At 35.2% G+C, this 23,319-nt stretch overlaps 1 protein-coding gene across 3 annotated transcripts; it reads right to left on the bottom strand.

The window, feature by feature from the left end:
• Window positions 1-2,310: 2,310 nt before the first annotated feature.
• Window positions 2,311-23,287, bottom strand: LOC144968780 (uncharacterized). Of its 3 annotated transcripts, none has more exons than XM_078907454.1 (12): window positions 23,131-23,287; window positions 18,952-19,067; window positions 13,143-13,249; window positions 12,527-12,710; window positions 12,007-12,111; window positions 11,243-11,328; window positions 10,819-10,932; window positions 8,216-8,324; window positions 7,697-7,865; window positions 6,896-6,993; window positions 4,727-4,954; window positions 2,311-2,597 (listed from the first exon to the last, which is right to left on the bottom strand). In XM_078907454.1, exons 1-12 carry the CDS (start codon window positions 23,219-23,221, stop codon window positions 2,448-2,450), a joined length of 1,557 nt encoding a protein of 518 aa, XP_078763580.1. In that variant the 5' UTR covers window positions 23,222-23,287; the 3' UTR covers window positions 2,311-2,447. The 3 variants fall into 3 exon arrangements, with proteins under 3 accessions (XP_078763580.1, XP_078763578.1, XP_078763579.1); XM_078907452.1 differs by lacking the exon at window positions 23,131-23,287 and adding an exon at window positions 21,721-21,792; XM_078907453.1 differs by lacking the exon at window positions 10,819-10,932 and having other exon boundaries at window positions 23,131-23,280.
• Between the last annotated feature and the right edge of the window lie 32 nt (window positions 23,288-23,319).

Here is a 23,319-nt window from a genome sequence, read left to right as displayed (position 1 = left end):
TTCTACGCATAGCAAATTTTGTGAGTAGTAGTTCGGAGTTCAATAATTTAGTTTTTAACCAGGTTTCTGTCCCTATTAATATGTCTAAATTGTTCTCATTTATTAATGCCATGAGTTCTTCTCTTTTGTTTATTATACTTTGGAAATTTATAATCAAAACTTTCAAAATGACAAATTGCCATATTTATGGACAATAAAGTTCTGTTTTTATCATTATTATTATTATTATTATTATTATTATTATTATTATTATTATTATTATTATTATTATTATTATTATTATTATTATTATTATTATACAGTTTATTATATTTGAATGAGTCTGGAAAATGTTGGGGGTGGAAGACACAACAAGTACAAGAGTGATCTCCCTTCCACCATGTGAAGTCAAAGGACCACATCCGGTTTCAAAGATTAAGCACTAAGACAAAAAGAGACGATAAGTATGTTTGTTTGTTTTTAAGCGTTTTACGGCGCTTGCAACACATTTAGGTTATATCAGCGCCAGTAACAAGAAAGAAAATGGGATAGTAAAAAGTTATAGAATTACAATTAAAGCATCCAAGAAAAAGTAAGACATAGGGGAACTGGGAACAAATAGGGATCAGATGTAGATTCTAAGAGCATACCACCAATGTACTTTGTTTGAGATCACCTATAAGTCTGATCCAGACACAAGCACAAAATCCAACAAAGAGGAATACACTCAAATGCTTACATCATACAGTGAAAATAACAAACATAATAATACATAACAGAGAGATGAATTACATGGAAAAAAATATCTCCCAAAACAATAACTATGCATTTGACTGTTACCCTCCCAGCTAGGACTCCGGCCAGGGCCAGGACAAAACCAAGTAATCTCTTTCAAAGACAAAGACAGAAAGCATGTTGGAAAACAGTTATAAGGGGATAGAAGACACAGTATGTACCCCCCCCCCACCCCTGACCACTTATGGGAGGTCAGGAACCCCACCCAGGACGATAAGTAGAACCGAGAGTAACTTACCCTTGCGCCTTGTACGAAACCATAGATAACTGTAAACTCAATTAAATAGCAAATAGACTTTTATTCTTCTGCTAACAACATCAAGTTCATAGTGAAACACATAAATTGACAAATAATTTAAATATTAGAGGGACAGTGGTAAACTCAAACAAACTGAAATTGTTTTTTATAATTGCCATAAGGGTATGGAATTCCCTTCCTGACAACTTGAAAAATTTTGACTGTTATGAGAAATTTACTTGGCAGTGAGAAACATTTTCAAGAAGAGGACACAATTGTGATACAGATCCATAACCTAACACCATCCCATACCGCACAAATGTTGTGTCTATCTTCAGTACTGAAGCTGCAACAGTTTCGATTGGATAGACACTTTCAGAGCCATGGTAAAAAGGTAGCAAAATATTATCGAAAAAATAGAGAAGCATCAAAATGGAATTTTCATCAATGAAAAAAATATGTTGCATTGTATCGAGAAAGTTCTAGCATGCGACATGAACTGTATATAATATTTAAAAATGAAATGTGGATGAAAAATAAAATGATCAAACTGAATAAGATTTGTTTGTTTTAAGAGGTTCAAAACCAATGCGATAAACACAGGCCATTTATGCGCCAGGAAATGTGAGACAATAAATTTAGATAAAATGGTAACCAGGATTAAGTGATAGAAGAAATTTACCTCTGTACCTATTCTGAGACCATAACTGTACCTCTGTAACTAATCTGAGACAGACCTTATCGACTCACCTGGACCTTTGATAAAAATGAAAATGTACATTTGTATTGTAACTTACAATACTTTATATTATTTATTATTATTTTATTATTATTATTATTATTATTATTATTATTATTATTATTATTATTATTATAATCGAGCAAAGTGGAGCAATTACTATGGGAATATCAATACATTTTCATAATTATTCAATTTTAATTAAGGGGATTTAAAGGCAATTCAGTGTCGCATTGGTATGACAGAATCCAAGCAAATCAAACTAAGTTTACGTCGTTGCCCTGTACATTTCATGAGAGAAGACAAAATGTTGGATGTGATTGTGATGGTTTAATAATATGAGCATGTACTGCAAGGGAAATAATCATTGTAATTGTAACAGACCAAGCTAAACTATCACTACTTGACAGAGGAATCGGAAAAAAATCTTGACTTCACCCGAGATTAAACTCTACCAACTGTGCTATTGGGAGCTATGAAAAGCCCATATTTATGTTTTGAGGTGCAGTCTTCCCTATAAAAGGAATGTTTCTAAGTAAAAAAGCCCAGCTTGCTCACCATCCCTGCGAAGCGATTTTGAAAGTTATGGGCATTCTGAATGGTTACAGAAATAATGGCCTACTTCCAAAACTTCGCATCACTTTTTCAATCAACAAAGATTTAAAATGATAGAGAAATGGCAAAAACAGTCTCAGGTCAAGCCTTACCAAAGAAATGTAAGAGCTGGGTTGCTTGATGTGCCAGATCTGCGTCAACTTGTTGGATGTCTGAAGATGCCAGTCTACTTAACAGTGTCTCAGTAGTGGATAATTTCTGTGGTTCCTCCACCTCAAGTTTTATCCTCATCTATGAGAAAAGGAAATAAAACATGAACAAAGTATTGAGTTTTTGAGCTGTCAAACTACACTGGTAATGGTAATGCCTAGGATCATAAGGAGTGTCTTATGTAGAAAGCATATCTTAAGGATACATCAAAATTTCAAAATCATCATCAGAGCTTGTCGCTCCAACACCAAACCCACTCCACAGCATCTGGGGAAAAGACCCTTAGATCAAGATCAGTGCAGCTGGGCCCGTCCTGGCATTCTCTAACTCTAAGGATGTGCTCCATTGTGTGCTCTGAGCATCCATATGTACACAAGCTGGTCTCTGCTAGGCCCCACATTTTCATGCTTCCAGCTGTTCTCCCAAGTTTTGTCCATGCTCTGTTGACTGTTACCCATTTAATACTGGGGAACTCAGTTCCATAGGGAAGTTCTTCTCTCAGATCTTCAATGGCTTCATTTGCGTGGTTGTCCAACTCCCTTCATGTTGATGGTCTGTAGATAGCTGCATGGTCAGGGTTCATGTTTTACTATTTCAAAATACATGCTGGAGTGATATTGAATTATAATGAATACAATTGTCATATCCGCATATCACATGCTTTATAGTATGAGAAATAGAAAGTAAAAATAAAATATTGTAAGACTAGTAGCTTTTTAGTAAAGACAGGAAACCACACTTGTTTTTTGTTTTTTAGTTGTTTTTTTTTTAAAAAGGGATTTCAAGCCTCTTGCTACACTTTTAGGTTATTTCAACTCCAGTATAATGGAAGACAAGGAAAGCTTAAAAGATAACAATTCTACACTTACAAGCATCAAAGACAGAGGAAGACAGATGGGGATAGTTTAAACAGAGAATAGAAGTAGATCCAAAAGCAATCCATCTATGTGTCTAGTTTAAGACAACCTATAGATCCCAACTAGACACGAACAAACAATCTCACAGAGAGGGGTACATTCAGATGCTCACAAGTGCATAGCAATATATAATGAAGAGAGTTGGTTCACAAAGGAAAAAAATACAATCTCACAACAACAATATAAAAAAAGATAATCCATCTGACTACACTCCCAGTAAGACCTCATGTGATTTTTGCTTTTGTTTTTTTTTCAAGGGTTTTAAGGCGCTTGCAACACATTAAAGTCGTATCAGCGAAATATAAACAAAACATAATACAGTGCAGATCATCTCTCAAAACTAACTATACATTGGACTTTTCCCTCTCAGCCTGGGAATCCGGCCTGGGTCAGGACAAAACCAAATAATCTCATTCCAAGACAAAGACAGAAAGCAAGTTGGAAAACAGATATAGGGGGTTAGAGGACACAGTGTGTACCTCCCTGTCCACAATGGGAGGTCAGGAACCCGTCCCAGGTGAGATCTCATTCTAAAACAAGGACACAAAAAAGGAAAATTATATAGAGAGATTGAAGAGATAGCCAGGGAGACCAAAAGATAACCTATCGGCCCAGATTACAAGGTCTAAATGAGAATTCTACCCACCATAAAGCCACAATTGACACAGGTCCAAACGAGTGTCAGGCTATAGACAGTGATGGATATTGCAAATGTTTTATTACAAAAAAAAAAAGATGCAAAAATGTAAGTTGCACTGTAGCAATTCTATATAGCGTCTTGGGGAAAGACATTAAGCATTGAGCATGATGATTCATAAGAAATGCTCTATACAACTGTTCATATTTATCTTTATTTATCTTCGATAAAAACATGGGGAAGCTGTTTTGTATTGTAATGTTCTAAATTTCACTACCAATAAAAAATACCATGTCTCTGTGGCTTACTGAACGTACTTGAAAATTGAATGGGTGTCCCTTATAATAACAAAAATCAGAATCCATCTATTTTGTATCTCTCTGTCGTATATTTATAATAAGACTTTTTTGAGTTTGTCATCTCTGGTTAAATGGACTTTGCAAATTGTCTAAAAAGTAAAACAAAAAATCCATAAACTTTGAATTTAATCTAAGTGATAAAGATTTTAGTCCAATACCGTCTTGTACATTTAAATCTTGAATTCAAGCTTTAAGTTATAAAGTTTTGGCCCAATACCAGTCTTGTACATGTAAATTAGTTACACACCCCCCCCTCCCCACCAATAAATAACTCAACCAAAAATTTAACGGACTTACCATATCTGCTTGGGACAATGACAAATCCAAAAGCAAGCCAACTGCGAGTTTCAGTTGCAAAGCCTGGTCTCTCTTCAGCAGCTCCTCTATACCATCATGACCAACGTCACCAAAACGACAATTGACATTGCTAATGATCTGTGTAACAGTTGATACAAGGCCACTTTGGAGTAAATGAGAATCCACATGGGCTGAAGTCCTAGCCATAGTTTGAACCACGTTAAGGGCCTGAACAGACAACAAAAAGAAAAGAAAAAGATGAAAATATTTAATTTACTCATCAGTCTTCAAAAGCAGACAAGCAATATCTTTTTGTTTATGTGCTGCTATGTGGTATTGTGTTATGACACTTGCTTTTGGACTGGAAAATCCTGGGTTTTAGCCTTACTCAATGCATAGTTGAGTCCTTGTAAAAGGCTCTTTATTCACATTTTCCCACCATACTCAGGTGTAAAATGAGTAACTGGCCGAACAATGCTGTCTCTGTCGGAAAAAATTGTAACATTGCCTAACAGGCATCATGTCTCGTTCCATGTGTTTTGTGTTGCTGTTGGTCAGGGACCCTTTGTAAAGTAATTTTAGCATGTTAGTGGATATTGTGATATATAAAAGCTCAAGTTCAAGTTTAAAAAAAATGAGAGTAACCATTATCTCCTAGGTTCATCTTCAGGTTATGTTTTGTTTTGCTTTTAAGGGTTTTACGGCGCTTGCAACACATTTAGGTTATATCAGCGCCAGTAAAAAGGAAGAAAATGGGACAGTAAAGAGTTATAGAATTACAATTAAAGCACCCAAGAAAAAGTAAGACATAGGGGAACTGAGAACAAATAGGGATCAGATGTAGATTCCAAGAGCATACCACCAATGTACTTAGTTTGAGATCACCTAAAAGTCTCATCCAGACACAAGCACAGGTCCCAACTAAGAGGAATACACTCAAATGTTTACCAATTATATAATATAATATGTAAACTAAACATAACACAATGTATAACAGAGAGATGATTTACAAGGAAAAAAATATCATCTCCCAAAACTATAACTATACATTCGACTGTTTCCCTCCCAGCCAAGGAGCTCCGGCAAGGATCAGGACAAAACTAAGTAATCTCATTCCAAGACAATGACAGGAAACAATTGGGAAACGGGTATGGGGGGATAGAAGACAGAGCATGTACCTCCCTGCCCATAATGGGAGGTCAGGATCCCCACCCAGCATCTTCAGGTTAAGAAAAAAGCTTAGAAGATGATCAAGTCAAATACTTTACATTGTTTGGTAACAAAGTGAAGAAATATGTGCATCAGTGACCAGACAGGTGACAATAACAGCAAACTCTGGCCCACTCACAAAAACAATTTTGCGCACTCATGTAACGCAGCTTACCAAACACACCAACACTATAATTAAATTAAGATTGATAAAGATAAAAATAAAAAAAATTGACCCCAGAGTTTGTCCACCCCCCCCCCCCCCTTTTTGAGAAAAAGTGGGATAGGGCATAATCAAAAAATTTGAAAACAACAAAAGATTACAGGAATGTTTGGACAAAAAAGAAATGAAACAAGTGCAAAGCAGGGCAGCTTAAATCACCAATGTTGCTTGGACATGATATACACATCTCTTATTTTTTTCTTCCATGCAATGAGTGACAACCTATTTAATTATAATCATAAAGTCAGTTCACATCCTGAAATGCCTAATTGTCTTTGTTCTTTTTCCCCCCACTTATCTAGTACCATCTCATGCTTGCAATAAATTAAAGTCTTATTCAAAGCAATTGTCATGGTTAGTTTAGCACTACAGTAAGCAAGACAAACTTTGTCATCTTGAACCTTAAGGCACTAAAATGACTTTCCTTTTTTCTTCTTTTCACCATCTATATCTAACTCTGACATCAGCTTCATAGCATGTGGGAAATGCAATCGTTGGCATTAGCTGAGGAAAATTAATCAAGAACAAGTGAAAGCGGTTCGAAAGAAAAAAATAAAAATAAAGGGCGATGAAAATATGAGTTTCAACCTGCACAAGGTGGCTTTCTATCTCACTATCGCAAATTAATTTGAATTTTTTATGGGTTTAGAAAAAAAAAAAACAACTAATCTGGTACCATCTCATACATCAACATTCCCATCATTCACTAGAGGAATGCAATTAACTTTAGACAATACCTGTGTAGCTATATCATCGTCTTTGCTACAGCACTGAGAGATAATTCCAGACATCACCCGCGGATGAAAACTTATCAAGACTCGACTGCAAACATCAACTGTTGAGATAATGAGTCAATATCCAATGTGTAATTTTATTTGATTGAAACATTTCACTACTTTAAGGTTATATTACCACCTGTGGGGGAAAAAAAATTAAATTCTAACTTTGTCAACAAAAAAAAAATGTAGAATCATGTAGATCTTACTTTCCAGTGGAATTGATTACAAATGAAATGCAAAATATTTATTCTGAAGTTTTATTAATTTGGATAGATCGGAAATTTAAAATGAACATCATATCTGTTTGTGATCTGAACTCTAAAAACTGCTAACAAAACACTAATTACATAAAATTTTGTGTTTACTTCAATTGGCAGATTGACTGAATCAAGCTTCTGCATCAAACAATGTATTCTAACCCCATACTCAAATTCACAGAAAACTTCCACATATTGTGTTTTATTGTAAAATCCAAATGAATTCATCATTGCTTTCTATTGAAATAATTAGTTAGGGATTGGAATTCTGATGAAGCAACATCTTTAAGTGGCATTGAAATGTAAGTGGAATTTATGTGGTGGAAAGAACATTAAATGAAAAATAATAAAATCAAGTCAAACAAACCAAAATATTACTTCCAGAACGTTGCTACATAACTATTTTAATCATCTATCACTTCAAAAGGAAAATAAGTCAATCCAATTTAAAAAACAAATATTGTTTTTAACAAAACAAGAAGAAAATTAGAGCATTACTCACCAACGCAGTTGCTAACAAGCCCAAGGATTTCATGCTTCAAACTATCTGGACCAGAGATCAAACGCTCAGTGATGCTTTTGAATATTCTAGGGTCATCAAGCATCACTCTTGCCAGCAAAGGATCAAGACCAATAAGGTTACACAGGCATCTCACAAAAGGAAAACATAACTATGGATCGAAGTAAAATTTAAAATATACTTATTTTTGTATCGTGAAAATCACCATTTCTATTTCAGAACATTATTTTAAAATATTAACACATATTCCATGGAAGATTATCCAGACTGTCTAACATTATACCGGATGTATTGAGACCAGAAAAAATCCCATGACACAGAACGAGTCACATCCAGTGGTAGGTCAAGTACAAGTATGTGTTGATTGAACTAACAGGTACCTGGGTTGGGATTAAGCAAACAAAAATAGTTTCAGAAATCTGCAGGGGCAATGATGATGTTTATCATAAGCTTTCAGAATTACATTATGTCTTAAATGGCATATAAACAAAAATGTCTTACTTTATCTCTGTGTAAAAGGTTTTGATCTTCAACAATGACGTTAAACCTGTCGGAAACGAGTTTTGTTGCCATCAAGAGGTGGTCAGTTTCAAGTCTTATATGGCCAAACCTGTATTGAAATATGGGATTAAGTGAAAATCAAAAACATATCGCAATCCAATACTCAATCCTCATCCATTATTGTCATCTACCCACTATAGTCATTAAGAAGTGAGTTTTAGTACTGTAGTGTAAGTGGTATGTTTCATAATTAGGTTTCCTTGTCGCTCACCTCTCACATAATATTATGAATAATCCTGTATTTAATATCAAATGAAACTTTATTCAATTACCTGGTCAACGTAAGAACCAACACACTTCTACATTTGATGTACCCAAGGTCAAGATGGTGACCAGTGGCTGTTTGTCCAAGCATTCATCATCGCCTTTTGAATCTGGTCCTCGTATTCAAATTGTTGCCCTCACAGTATTTCTGTCATCTTTGGGAAGAGATGTAAGTCGCATGGCGCAAGATCAGGTGAATCGGGCGGGTGTTCCAACAATTCCCATGAATAACCCCCGAGAAGCTCGTTCACATCTCTTGACTTGTGAATAGGTGCATTTTCAGAATGACTGCTCGTTCAAGCAAAGTGGGTCTTTTTTTCGTTTCGTTGGTCTCAGTTTGGTTTTAAGAACGAATCTGTAATATTTTCCATTAACAGTTTGACCAGATGGGACAGGCCAGTTCAGTATAATACCAATTATGTAAATAAAAACGATGTGCATCACTTTCCTCTCTCCATGATTTCTGCGAGCCTTCTGCATGTCTGATCTCCCATCTTCAACTTCCCTGACCCACCTTCTAACAGTTTGAATTGAAGGAGCATTGGGCTCCAAAACTTTACATAGTTGTATTTTGACAGAACTATCTACAAGAGAATTGTGTGAATCTGCCACAGATTCTGCCTATTTATTAATTTATTTTTTTATTAATTGTGTTTTCTATGTAAATCTAATAATGGATTGACAAGGTACTGTGTGAAATTTGTAAATTTATGACCATTATATCAGGGCCCCTTCAACAACTTAATATCAATAACTAAAATTAAAAGGAAGTAAGATCTATTTAAGTCTCTTGTCTACAGTAGCAGTTTTTGACTATTGATGATGTAATTATAAATTAGGAATGAACATCGTATCATTCAATGTTCGCGGTATCTCCTCAAAACTTAAGAAAAACAACCTGATTGAGGACCAGTTTACAAATTAGACATAATAAGCATACAGGAGACCAAAGACAAGGCCAATGATTAAATAATACGAGGTTGCCGTCTCATTACATTCGAGCATGAAAATATCCAGGGAGGGCCCGGTTTTCTAATATCAAACTGACTAACACCTTATTTAAACTCACATTGTTGCCTGTAAATTAAAGAATATCTGTTTCGAGCTTTAAAACCATCCTGTGCTTTCTAAACAAGCCAACACTTATAATCATCACTCACCATCCTACTTCGGGGACATCCAAAAAAGTTTCAACAATAAGAGATAGATTATACAATGAAATTGAAATGATAATCCAAGACCATGTACATGACAACATCATAATCACTGGCGATTTCAATGCTAAAATAGGAACAAGGAAAGAAAACGAAACATGCCTTGGTGCTTATTCCAAAGGATTGCGGAATGAAAATAATGGTCAGTATCTTATTGATTCCTGCTGTGAACATAAATTATTCATATGTAATAGTGCCTTTAAACACCTTTCCCTCCATATTACTACATGACAAGGAATGTGGAAAAATTCTGTTGATAAGATTATCAATACTTACAATCAGATAGACTTTATCATAATTTCTGACCATTACAAACGCACTCCCAATGATTCACGAACATATGCAGAAAAGAAGACATCTACAGACCACAGACTCTTAATTTCAAAGTTCAGGCCAACAGAAAATTAAAATAAGCCAAGGCATACGTATTAATTGCAAACCAAATAGAAAATCGATCAAAGACTAAGAGTCTAAGAGATGACCTAGTCAAAGAAAATTTCAGAAGCACATTTGGGTCGAATCTTTCGTCAAAGAATTTAAAGGATGTCTCTAACCCAGCTGAAATTCAACAACATCTTGTCCAAAGCATGTTGATGAGCAGGGAAACAACACTGCCTGAGAGAAGTAAAAAAAACAAGACCACTGTCCTGTACTGTATATTAAAAAATAAATTGCCTATAGATATTGTTGAAGTGTGGATCTCAGATGACCAGAGGATCATTTGGATACCAGAGTAAGGTGCATTTATTCATGCACATCCAGGCATCTCCCTTTGCAGGCCTGCTCAGCAAAGTAAGCACAGAATGTCTAACAGTTATCAATCCATGCAATATGGACTTAAGCCATATCACCACTCACTGTGGCAAGCCATCAAAAGCGAAATGACGTCAAGCATTTACTAACACTGAGAGTCATTATCAAGGACCTGTTTCTTCCCTGTGACCCATATTTTAAGTACCAGTGGATTACGCTGGGCTGCAGCTTTATCTGATTATAAAATGAGAATAATGGTTGGATGTCCAGCAGAGGTTGATTTAATTGAAAGCATATAATTTATTGTCTTACCCCGGGTAAATACTGCAAAGAAGCCATCCTAATTCAAAATTCAGAGTTGAATCAACTGACATATTTTTCAAAAGCACTTGTAGTTTTCCATGAATGTCTTTGTTATGCATGCACCTGTATTCAAATCAGTAAATATATCAGGTCATATGTCAGTTTAAGGAATAAAACCTTCTAATATAAAACAAAAAAAGCATTTATTTCTCGATCATAAAAAAGGATTTATATTGAATTGAGGTGCTATTGACCAATTACAAAATCAATTTGAAAGAAAATCCTGCAAGGCACATCAAAACCCGGCTTTTAATCTAAATTTGATTTTAAAAACTATGAAAATCAGATCTGATCTCAAAACCAAGGGAGCAAATAAACTAACAAAAAAAAAAAAGTTAATATTTCAGAATGGAAAGCAGTGAAGAGTACTTACTGAATACATGACAAGTTACTCCTTGCCAAGTTAATGAGGGCAAACAGAACACTTTTAGTTCTCTCTTCATTAGGATGATGGTTGGACTTAAAAGAAAAGAGAATGTGAAAATGAGATACAATAAGCTGGGCTCTAATCAAAAGAGCAAAATTGCGACAAAAAAATCTAAGCACTTACAAATATTCATTACAGAACATTGAAATAATTGGCATGGTCTATTTCAAGGGAAAACTGATCTATCCCAGGCATTAGCGCCAAAAATTGAGCTAGGATAAAGTGACCTGTACCCTCCCCGCCCCTGCCACCCCTATCACAACTGACACACATTCTTACTGTGACAATTTAAAAAGCACAAAAAAGCCATTCCTTCAGCAAGTCAGCAAAACAGGGTTGCCAATTCAGGGGGGAAAAATTTTACAGAATTTTAATGCAAATACATTGACCAACTCCTATGTGAGCGCGGAAATTCAGTAAAAAGACATTATGTACTTACTTGTTTTCTGTATAGCAGGTGAATGGAAAATATACTGAGGGTTTATAACATACCGAATTTCGTAAAAATACGGAAAATTGGCAACCTTGACTAAACCAAATAGTCTTATTATAGGCAAAAGAGCAAAGTCGTATGCATATGGATAACAGATAAAGATGGGATAAAAAAAAAGAAAACTCAGCAAAAGAGTTCATCTCACTCACCAGTTGCTGTGAAAAATGTTCATGTCAAACCCAATAATGTTCTTCATTGACTTTATATATAAACTTACATTCAAAAGGTCAATCAATGCATCAGTACAGCCCTGTTTATGTAACACATCCGCATTTGATGGGCTATCCCCAGCTAGGTTTGCCAGTCCCCATGCACAAAGTTCCTGAGATATAAAGCAGAGGTAGAAAATGAATGGTTAGTACAATAATAGTTTAATCAATACAAAACAAAAAGGAACCCTTTTAAATGACATTTTGATTATGCACCAAACTAATCAGTCATAAGTATATTATTTAAAAGGCATTCAAAAGCTAAACGTACAAAGTTTGATTTTGCAATTTGTCAGAATATTTCATACTCCCTATTCCCTCAACCCGCCACTATTAATTATCTTTCTGACAAGAAATGATTCTAACGTGCTTATGTCATGCAACTAAAATGGACATTTATATGGAATTATCACAGATACCATCAGTAGTACATTTATTTCTCAGAAAGGCACCTTCTATCGGATGATCATACATTTGTATCAGCTTTGAACAAGACAGACAATGTAGGAGCAGAAAACCAATATAAACCTGCATGACAACATCAGATCCTTTTAAATACTGAATTAAAGAGGGAGCCAGACCCAAAAGAGCAGAGGAATAAGAAGATGATGTCACTGCAGCGGTGAGGTTTATGACACACCATGCACTTGAGTGAAGTATTTCCACATTGTATGACTTGAAGCAACTGTACAGAGGCTGGAGTCCTTCATGTCTAAAATTTGAAATAAAGATAAACAGAATTTGTTTTATTTTTAATGTTGATTTATTTTGGCACAAAGGGGTTAAGAAGACCCCCCCCCCCTCCAAAAAAAAAAAAAATAAAATAAACAAAGTATTTTAGTCTTTGACCTGCCATGTTAGGAGACCTCCCCCCCCCCCCTCCCCCCTTTCCCGAAAAAAAAACATGAAAAAAACGAGCAAGTCCTAATAAGCATGGAAATAAACAAATAAATATTCTTAATAACCAATTGATTTTAGTGAAAAATGCTTGAAAAAAAATTAACAAATACAAAAGCAAACTTCAAATCCCTTTTCCTATCACATTTTCTCTAATTGTATTTAGAACAGGCAATTTGCATAGATGCCATGAATTAAAATGGTGAAAATAGATCATGTAAACATCTGGTGGTAAATGAAAACTTACTTCAAAAACTCGTCTGCATTACTTTTATGGCTGGCAAACAATCTGTGCAGGTCTGTCAATGTTTTCAATTTGTCTCCCTTTTTCAGACATTTGATTGCTAATCGCACCTAGTCATTAAACAAGAATAAAGCATGGACAAACTTAATTTAAGTGCACAAGAGAAACACTACGTTCTCATTCTTCAGACATGGCATCAAACAATGAGTCAAATAATTTCCTTGAGATTTTTATTCTTTTTGCACATGCTGTATTTCATTGACACTTGAAGCTGGATAACACAATGTAGCAATGACTATGAAAATTTTTGTTCTCTATTTTTGTAGGAAATACTACTCTTACATCAAAGCCCTGTCTCCACTGAGTAAAAATCTTTTTGAATTTTGAAAATCCATTAATATATAACAAAGTTATGCAGTTTCAAAGATGTCATTTATTTGGATGACTCACAAAGAGAAAAAAATACGGAAAATATGGGACACTTTTTCTTCGTTTTATTCTGGTTTGTGCCTGTATCTCGCTTAATACGTGGAATTAGATATTAAAACTTGGCAATTTTATGGTAAAATTGTCAGAAAATATGATGAAGACATCAGAAGAGTTCTAACTTGTATAGTTTTAGAGCTGTATGGCTAGGGTCAACTATAAATTTGTTTTAAAATATACATAATATTGATCATTTGGAACTTTTCCGAAGTGTAATCTTGTGTCTACAACCCATGCAAATGACACGAAAAATTATGCTGAATTATTATCAATCAATCCCGTTAGACCATGGCTTATGTTAGTTCTAGTATTTATTTGAGAGAGAGAGAGAGAGAGAGAGAGAGAGAGAGAGAGAGAGAGAGAGAGAGAGAGAGAGAGAGAGAGAGAGAGTGAGAGAAAGAAAGAGAGAGAGAGAGAGAATGTGTTAATCTACTATCCCTATGACATAATGAAACAATACCTTAATTTTAAAAAAGCGCGCGAGGATTTGTGTCATCCGTCCTCGCGAACAAGGTTGCCAGATGGCCACGTGTGTGGCCAAATATATAATTTTGTTTCTTTTTTTACATTTTATTCATCTATGTTTGTCTCAGTGACATTTATCCTAGTCTATTCAATTTTCTGTTTGTTAAAATTTAGTTCATTTTAATTGGGCCAGTCTTAATATTAAAAGCCATATGATTTTCTATTTAGCCACTTTTGAAGTCGAATTTGGTCAGGTTAAAGTCTGGCCATCTGGCAACCTTGTTCGCGACGACGGATGACACAAATCCTCGCGCGCTTTTTTAAAATTAAGGTATTGCAAACTTACCCATCTGGCAGCCTTGCCTCGCTCACGTCATTTTCGTGTCGCGCGATGGTGGAGCAAAATGGCCGTCTCCATATTTTCACTCATTGAAATTCGAATTGGGTTGATGTTTTGTGAGAGTACGGGATAAGTACTTATCATAATCGAATGAAATTTGAAATATAAATAGAAGGACAAAATCTCTCCTCTTTGTAGTTTTAGAAATATTGTACTCCAAAGAGTAAAAATCTATTTTTAACGGTCTTCTGGTAATTGTACGAGTTTTGTCGCTTGACATAATCTAAAATGACCTCTTTTCTAACTGTGTGCCAACTTTCAGTCATATTCAATTATAAACAGCGTCGTAATTAATTTTTTAAAATAGCATGTACGAAACGGCTTCGTCCCATATTTTGTCGCGAATTTGGGCAATTTGTGAGAGAAAAAGAGGCCCAAAGATTTGTGCGGGATAGTCATTGCTACACAATGATCATGAGACCATTAAAAAGTATTGAATATTCTCTTCTTCTTCTTCATACTAACTGACAAACTCAGAGTAAATATAAAAATCTGAAAAGGCGTGTATGAAACAGTGTCAGACAAATGCAGAAAGAAAAATACAAAAAGAAAAAATCAGTTGGTCTCCACAGGGGATCAAACCTCAGACCTCCTCAGAGTGAATAGTACTGTCTCTGCACATAAAAAAGGATAAGAATTATGGTAATTTTCTGATAGTGAAAAACCTGAAATGTATTTTTTAAATATTGGCTTATGATCTCCAAAATGTCATTTTAGTTAGCAAGACATTCACTCTCCTTTTTTCAGTTCTATTCCCAACCCATGTACATACAAAGGAACACATTACTGTACATGACTGTGTACTAATTAAAAGATTCCTAACAATTAAGGCATTCCTTTACAAAATGTAATTATGAAATGGTACTCCATACAACTAACAAATAGCACCAGCGTAAAAATTTGATTTTGACACAATAAACTTTCAGCTTCTTTTGCTTGTATCTAAAATACGGTTCCAACACCCTGCCAAAGGCTTTGCCTAGGAATGACACATAAGCTTTGTATACTGATCCGAAATTTTCATAAAACAAGAATTTGGTTCAAGATGTGTGAGACAAGCTATTTTCACTTGCTCGACCGTCTGTTTTCACCTTCAATTTATTAGTGGACAACATGGACACCGGTATTTGCACAAAGAAATTAATACATTTAATTACAACACTTAAACATGAACAGTTTTGTTCTTTAATAAACCCAAAGTCAATATAAAAATGTTCCCTATTTCGCTCAAGGGTGTAAAGGCATGAAATGGTCAAGATATCGCAAACTTACCCATTGTTAACGTAACATTATTTCTTATCCCTCGCTATCTGCTTAGGGCCTTAGATACCTGTTCAATTGTCTGCATTCTTCATGCTAATTATCCTTTCTCCTAACAACAGACCTGCCAACCTTCCCTATTCCATGACCCTAAAAAGTGTATTTTTTTTAGCAAAAAAGTGTATTTTGTCCGCACATGTGGAAAAAAAGTGCGCACTATACAAAAATTTATATAAAAGCTAACACCAAACCCAAATCAAAATAAACTCTGATCTTCATCATTCAAGCAATCTCTAGTGATTACAAAATTATCAATTTATCGAGAAACTAAAACTTAATGACCATTTTAAATTAGCATAAGGCTCAGAAATTGCAATATCTAAGGAAATTGCTTTCGAAACACTCAAAGAAATGACCAAAAGACCCTTAACATGTTGGTAATATTGATGCTAGTGTCAGTGGAAGAAGTGGTGGTTGTTGTAGCGATGGTGCTCTAGTGGTGGTGGTGATGATGATGAAGCTGTGGTGGCAGAAGTGATGTGGTGGTAGTGGTTGTGGCAGTGACAATGCTGTGATGGCAGTTGTAGAAGTGGTGATGCCATAATGGTGACGGTAATGGTAAGAGATGCTGATGTACCAAATAAAGTTGTGATGGATATCTGCTAGCCCAGTACATCAGTTATGAGTGAGATTAAATATCTGGGAGAGTGGTCTTCAATTCAATAGATGACATTTTGCAACAGTAGTAAGATATTTTCCATATATTATGTTATCCAATGATCCATCTCTCTCTCTCTCTCTTTTTTTTTTTTTGAGCACTCACTACTACTACTACTCATCCTACTACTACAATTACTTCTATATACTACTAATACTATTACTTTGGTCAAATGATGGGAAATTCGCAAAGTATGTAAAATGCAGAGACAAGTTAAATACTTCTAAAATGATTCTAGAGAATTCATTTTGAACCAAATACCGTTCCTAAACCTGCCCACTTTGTTATTCAAGACTCGTACAAAATAAGAAAGAAAGACAAAAGATCATTATAAATTTTATAAATCAAAATAGAGTAATTTTATTTATTATAAAGGGAAATAACCCATTTATGTTTAAGCCTATTAGCAATACAGTTTTTAATTGAGGGCTTCATAGTCAAAGATGTTGGTTCAATTAAATTTTCACTTAGAATTTTCTATTTAATAAGTGGCAAAAGCTTAAATGTGGTCTGAGACTATTTAGATTAAAGTATAAAATAAGCTTATATGCATAATTCTATGCAAATCCTCAAAAATGTAAGAGAAAAATATTGTTGAAAACTGGCATCATATAAGCAACTGAAATGTTAACTATAGAGCTAAATGTGATGCATCATTCATTCAGAAACACGGTCAACAGTTGGTGTACGACATGTGTGTATCAATGCATCAAATGTATCATCAACATCATTCACATCACACATCTTTATTAAAAATCGTACTAAATCCTTTGGAATGGTATCCGCGTATTTGGGTCCAAAAATCGTACTAAAATACGTGAAATCGTACTGGTTGGCAGGTCTGTAACAAGACTCCAAATATGCTCTGCCCTCAGGTTCGCATCTCTATCAGAGACAAGCCAATTGCAATTAGTATTCTCACCTCACCTGTTAAACTTGAGTCCTACCTCAATTGGCTATCCAAAATTTCCACATTTTCTTATTGGCTATTCCAATAATTGTTTTGCATGACAATTTTAACAAAACTCATCTCCCTCAGAATAAACGGTTGCATCTGCTCAAACATCCAGAGAGGAATAAGCTCTCAGATTTCAAACTTGTAAAAAAGTATTAACTATCTCTCAGATGAAGGCCCTAGTCACAGAAGAAACAATCATTGCTTTTAAAGAAGGTCTGTGAGGAACCAGAACCAATCCTTGAACTTGCTGACAGTGCACTAGATACCAGTCCCGTCCCAAGAAGGGTACTGAATAAACCCTGATTTGGAAATCTTCAACAACCGCAATGAGATCGATAACCGACTGGATTTAAAGATAAGCCAAACGGGCTTATACCATTCTAACAACCCAGTGACACAAATTATATAAATTTTAAGAAATAGATGAAAAAATAATAAATAATTTAGATCCACTCAATTAGAGCCATTCTTCCTGTGATTAATTAAGTACAGGATTAATAGTTAAAAGTGTAAAATATAAATCATCCATAATCTTCATTCTACCTTCCACTTATTCTCTCTATCTTTTCCTGTAACATCTAATTAAACTTTTGTATAGAATTGTTATTATTGCATTGGGTGTTACTACCATCTTAGTATTACTCACTTGTTATTATTACAATTAGTTATAGGGGACCTTAAGGTTATTCTTAATCACCCCTCGATTAAACCCGAGCCATTTGTGGTGTAGGTTGAGTGTTGTAGCGGGTAAGATAGCCCATAGCTATCAAAGACTTGTTTACTTGATAAAGACCAAAGGTTGAAACGTTATATAAGGGAACAACACAAAACAAATGGCGTGTTCCCCTATATATGAGCCACATTTACTCCCTCTTTCTTTCTCTTAATTATATTGGCTCATTTAGGCACCTCTAGTTTTTGGTTGTGCTCTTGTTACGCACTACCCAGAACAAATTAAATGCAGGTAAAAGAGCTTTTTCATCATCTGGCCTCTCTACTTGGAATGAATTACCTTTTGAGATAAGAAACTCATAATCCCTTGAGGCATTCAAAAGCAGACAAAAGACATTACTTTAGAAAACATTTCTTTGCTTGATTTAAAAAAAAAAGAAATTAAATAGATATTTCTATGTTGATAGCATTTCAAATGTTGAATATGTCTGTATCTAATAGCTGTAGTCATTGTTTAATTAATGATATATATTTTACTTTTGTAAAGCGCTTATAGCTCATATTGCATGAGATGTTGGCGTTATATAAGTGTGCAGTATTATTATACAGTAAAAAAAGAAAACTTAAGAGAAATGATTTGCAGCAGGAAAAAAATCCTATCTCTCATCAAGGGAAAATAAAACAATAACTTATACAAACACTTGCTCCTTCTATCCCTTTCACAGACAAAGAATATTGCACTCTAGTCTTTGATTTATAAAATTATCCAAAAAAAAACCCCCAGATAAAGCAACTGCTGGTAAATTGAATTGTTATAGTATAGCAATGATGACTAGAATAAATTGTATCCTACCTGCTCATTCTCTTCATCCTTGGACTTTTTCAACAAATCACTGTTGTATTCCAGAAGACTGTTTAATTTTAAACGTTTCCTAGTGATGATACTCTCCCTTCCTTCACTTTGTCGGTCTGTTTAAAAGACACAGTATATAAAATCATCAAATGCCAACCAACAAAAGAGCAGCTAAGGTCAGTTAAGTTTTCAATTCTTTGCAAAAATAGGTTCACTGAATTTAACCAAAGAACAACATTTGTATGATGGCTTTGTTAAAATAACGAAGTGACTAGATGTAGCTCTAATAGAGTGATACCTAACATAATACTCTGATAGAGTGACTCTTAACACAGATATCGCTCCAGTATTCTGGTAAAAAAAAAACAACACAAAGCCTGCCCATTGCCCACGCCATCCTCAGTTCACCGGCTAACTCTCGATCAGATGTTCAATGATCGCGAATAGTTGTGTTGACCTGATATATCAATGAATATCGTGCATTGCAACTAAAGTTTGTTGAGACTTCTTATTAAATAGAATGGGGTTCAAATGCACTAGTTTGTGCAAAATATTGCAGAAGAACTTTATTCCTAAGCCTAACAAAAACAAGAAGGTAACCAACTACACGAAGTTGGCAAGCCATAAAGTTAAATCGATACTCAAGATACAGTAGAATTACTTTAAACCGAAATTTTGGGGACCTTCTAAACCATTTCGGTTTAAAGACATTTTGGTTTAAAGCAAGTTCCCGTTTTGCAATGTTTTTCAAGAGTAGTAACTATTTAAGGAATTTGCTCATTTAATCGCATCATGGGTTTCCCGTTAAATGGAGTTGTTGAATAAATGCCGTCTTCGTAACCATTAACATTTTTTATTTTTTAATTAATTTTTTTTCTTTGGGTGTGTTTTAAAAATATTTTTGGGAGTTTTCGTTTTCAAATCAAAATTGTTGAAAGAGTTGAGTTCGGGATGCCGTGTATTTTACATTATATCTCCGTCTTGATCAACTTTTTTTTCATCAACTTCACGTAGTATTTTGATTTAAAACTCCAACGTGTAAGCACAGTGCTTTCTTTTAGACATCTTTTAGTAAAATGCAAAGCTAAAATAAGATCGAAAGTTCTTGTGCGATAATTGATAATGAATGATGCGCAGCTACTCAGAGGTGAAGTGAAGTAGAAATGAAAAGTGAAAAGGCGTGTAAGTGCTAAGCTGTCTACTACACATCTCTCTTTTGTTGAAAAGCCATTAGGTTCAAAGGCCTAATTACATCGAACCCCCCCCCCCCCCCTCACACACACACACACACACATTTAAACAAAGTGGAAATGAAATGGCATGTCAATTGTCGTGTTGAAAATCCAGTCAGTTCCAAAGCATCAACACACGAACGAGAGTATCTCGCTTGCGTGATTCTACACCTCAACTCCCCCTCTTTCCTCATTTTCGCCTGCCAGTCACCCGCTGTCTTCCTTTTCCAGTCTGTGCGATTGTGGTGTTGGCCAAGCCCAAGTGCAGTGATCAGTGACATCTATAGAGTATATGAAGTCCTAGGCAGTGATTGAAGTGTTTACCTAACCCCCCGCCACCCATCACCCTCATCTTATACTTACGCTCTTTGTTTAATATCGCCGGGCATTATTACGTGTGGCCTCCTTCCCGAATTTTTGAAGAAAAATAGAGAGAGAAAAAGGGAAGGTGCTCTCAAGTTGTTTCGGTTTAAAGAAAGTCCTGCTTAGAAGTATTTCGGTTCATCGTAAGAATTAGTACAAAGATAATGAAGAAACTAGTACAATTTATTAAATTCTTTGCGGTTTAAGGTATTTTTCGGTTTAGCTTCTTTCGGTTTAAAGTAATTTTACTGTATTTTGAAGTAATATGACTATCAATGAATGTTAGAGTAACCAAGTTTAATAATCAAAATACTGACAAATGGGTGTTAGAAAGATAGTCATCAGCACTGCCAAACAAGCTCTAAGGTTCATCGTCAGTACTGACCAATAGGTGCTAGCACCCATTAGTCAGTACTGACCAACAGGTGTAGTGCCCATTGGACAGCACTGACCAACAGGTGCTAGCGCCCATTGGTCAGTACTGACCAATAGCCCTAGCCTTTTATATAAGAGGTCACAACAGTAAACTTATGAAAATAGGTGCAATCAGGGCGACCATTTTTTAGCAATATCTAGCATGTAATACTAGATATTTCTCTAACAGAGCAACACTTAATGCCTGACTTAAAATAAGCAAATATCTATTAATTACATGCAATCCACATTCAAGGGAGAATTTTTTTTCTAGAAAGGTGTGATCCCAATTGCGATCAAACAGGTAGCTTTGTAATGGTTATGCTGTTAAGACTGGGGGGGGGGGGGGGGGGGGGGAAACTGGGTTCAAATCTCAGAACATATATGGGACCAGGCTAGGTTCACGTGCTGAGAAACTAGCCTGGCCTCACTGGTCAGGCTACATTCAGGGTGCCTTGAACACTACGTGGGTACCAAAGCGTTAAAAAAAGCGTAACAACATAAATAAATTGTTGTCTCTGTGAATGGAAAGACTTTTTTTGGTGGGGGTGTCGGGAGGTCAAAATCATGGTCTCCCAATCCAAAACAGACGCATTTAAACTGAAAATAAAAATCATGATCTCCCTAGCCAATTAGAGAGAGCATGATTATGGTCTCCCTAACCAAATAGGCCAATTTTTGCTAGTCTTCTACTTCTACCATGTAACAATGAATTAACGATTTTTACTTTTGAAAAAAATGTCTGACAAGAGCTACCTACTGTGAATAATCATGGTTGCATCATTTACAATATCTGAATGGTTCTGGTATCATTTTAAAGAAAAGATATCTAGCTTTCTTATGGTATGATTGACATCACGTTCTGTAAAAAAATATAATTTGATAAAAATTACTTTAACGTCGCTATAACTTAGCAAAACGCTCCAACAAAAAACAAGACTGGGAAAATTTTAGAGCTCTTCGTAAGGAAATAAACATACAACTTAAGCAAGAACATGACAAATATGTCACTGATTGGCTCAAAGCTGACTCAGATTCTAATAGGAACCTAAACGTTGGCATCACAAATCGCTTCTCTGAAAATACATCAAATTTAAGGGATAATTAGGCAAGGCAGTTTTACAAAAACCAGATGGAGCAGAAACTATTGACATCACAGAGCAAGCACCACACAATGCAAAAGTACATTCACAAAATAAAACATGATGTTGCCTACTATTACTATTATTAATGGAAACAGCATTCATTCCTCTAATGTCAAGAATAACCATTACCCAAACCAGCATAACCAAACAGCTCCAGGGTCTAAATCCTTCAAAAGCAAGTGCCCCAAATCAGATACCCATCAGGTTGCTCAAAGAATGCGCAAAAGAAATAGCTCCCTATTTTTGCATTATTTTCCAACAGTCACTCGACACAGGCCATGTGCCAAAGCATGCATTAGTCACTGCCATATACAAAAAAGGCAAATGAGATATTGCCTCGAACTGTAGACCAGTGTCTGTCCCATGTAAAGTACTGGAGCACATTGTGCTTAATTCAATAAAGGATCACTATGAAAAACATAATGTGCTAGTCGATTTCCAAAATGGGTTCAGAAAACATAGATCTTGTGAAAGCCACCTCGTAAACACCATAGAAGAAATAGGAAAGACATTAGACAGCAGTCTAGATCTATTTGTTTTAGACTTTCCGAAGACATTTGATAGTGAGATAGTGTGCCACTGCCACATATACGACTCCTCAGAAAACTGGAACACCATGGAATTAAAAACATTGACCCAAAGTCCCCTTAAAAATAATAATAATAAAATAAATTAAAATAAAAAAAATAAATATTATTTTTAATAATAATAATATATAATATAATAATAATAATAATAATAATAATAATAATAATAATAATAATAATAATAGCTATAGAGTCTATTTTTATTTTGCGCCCAATCCCCTAATATAAACCTCTAGGATCGAAGGCTACTTAGATGTCTACTACAAATACAAAACGAACCCGCATTTGTAGTAGTAGTACTACTGCAAATAACTGCTACTATCTAGATACTACTAGACGAATAACGAAAACCGAAAACGAACGATCCGATATTTACACAGTATCAAACTCCAAACTATCTGAGCCTGATCACAGCGTTTGGTGTGTGGAACAGCTTACCGGCAACTGAAAACTTATTTGTTTGCTTTATCGAATTCAGGCTTGTGCCGGTTCGTTTATGCGACAAATGTCGTCGGCATCCAGTTGCCATGATGATTATGCACGAAATTTCCTCGAAACAGTGCCAAGTGAAAAGTGAAAGTGAAAGTAAAAAACTTGACTGGAAGTGAAGGAACAGAATTTGTCTCC

The sequence above is a fragment of the Berghia stephanieae genome, chromosome 3 (assembly GCF_034508935.2).
Source record: "Berghia stephanieae isolate SIO BIC M18660-M18661 chromosome 3, UCSD_Bste_1.3, whole genome shotgun sequence".
Classification (NCBI taxonomy): domain Eukaryota; kingdom Metazoa; phylum Mollusca; class Gastropoda; order Nudibranchia; family Aeolidiidae; genus Berghia; species Berghia stephanieae.
Note: the sequence above shows the minus strand (reverse complement) of the source record. Positions and strands in the feature narration are given on the sequence as shown.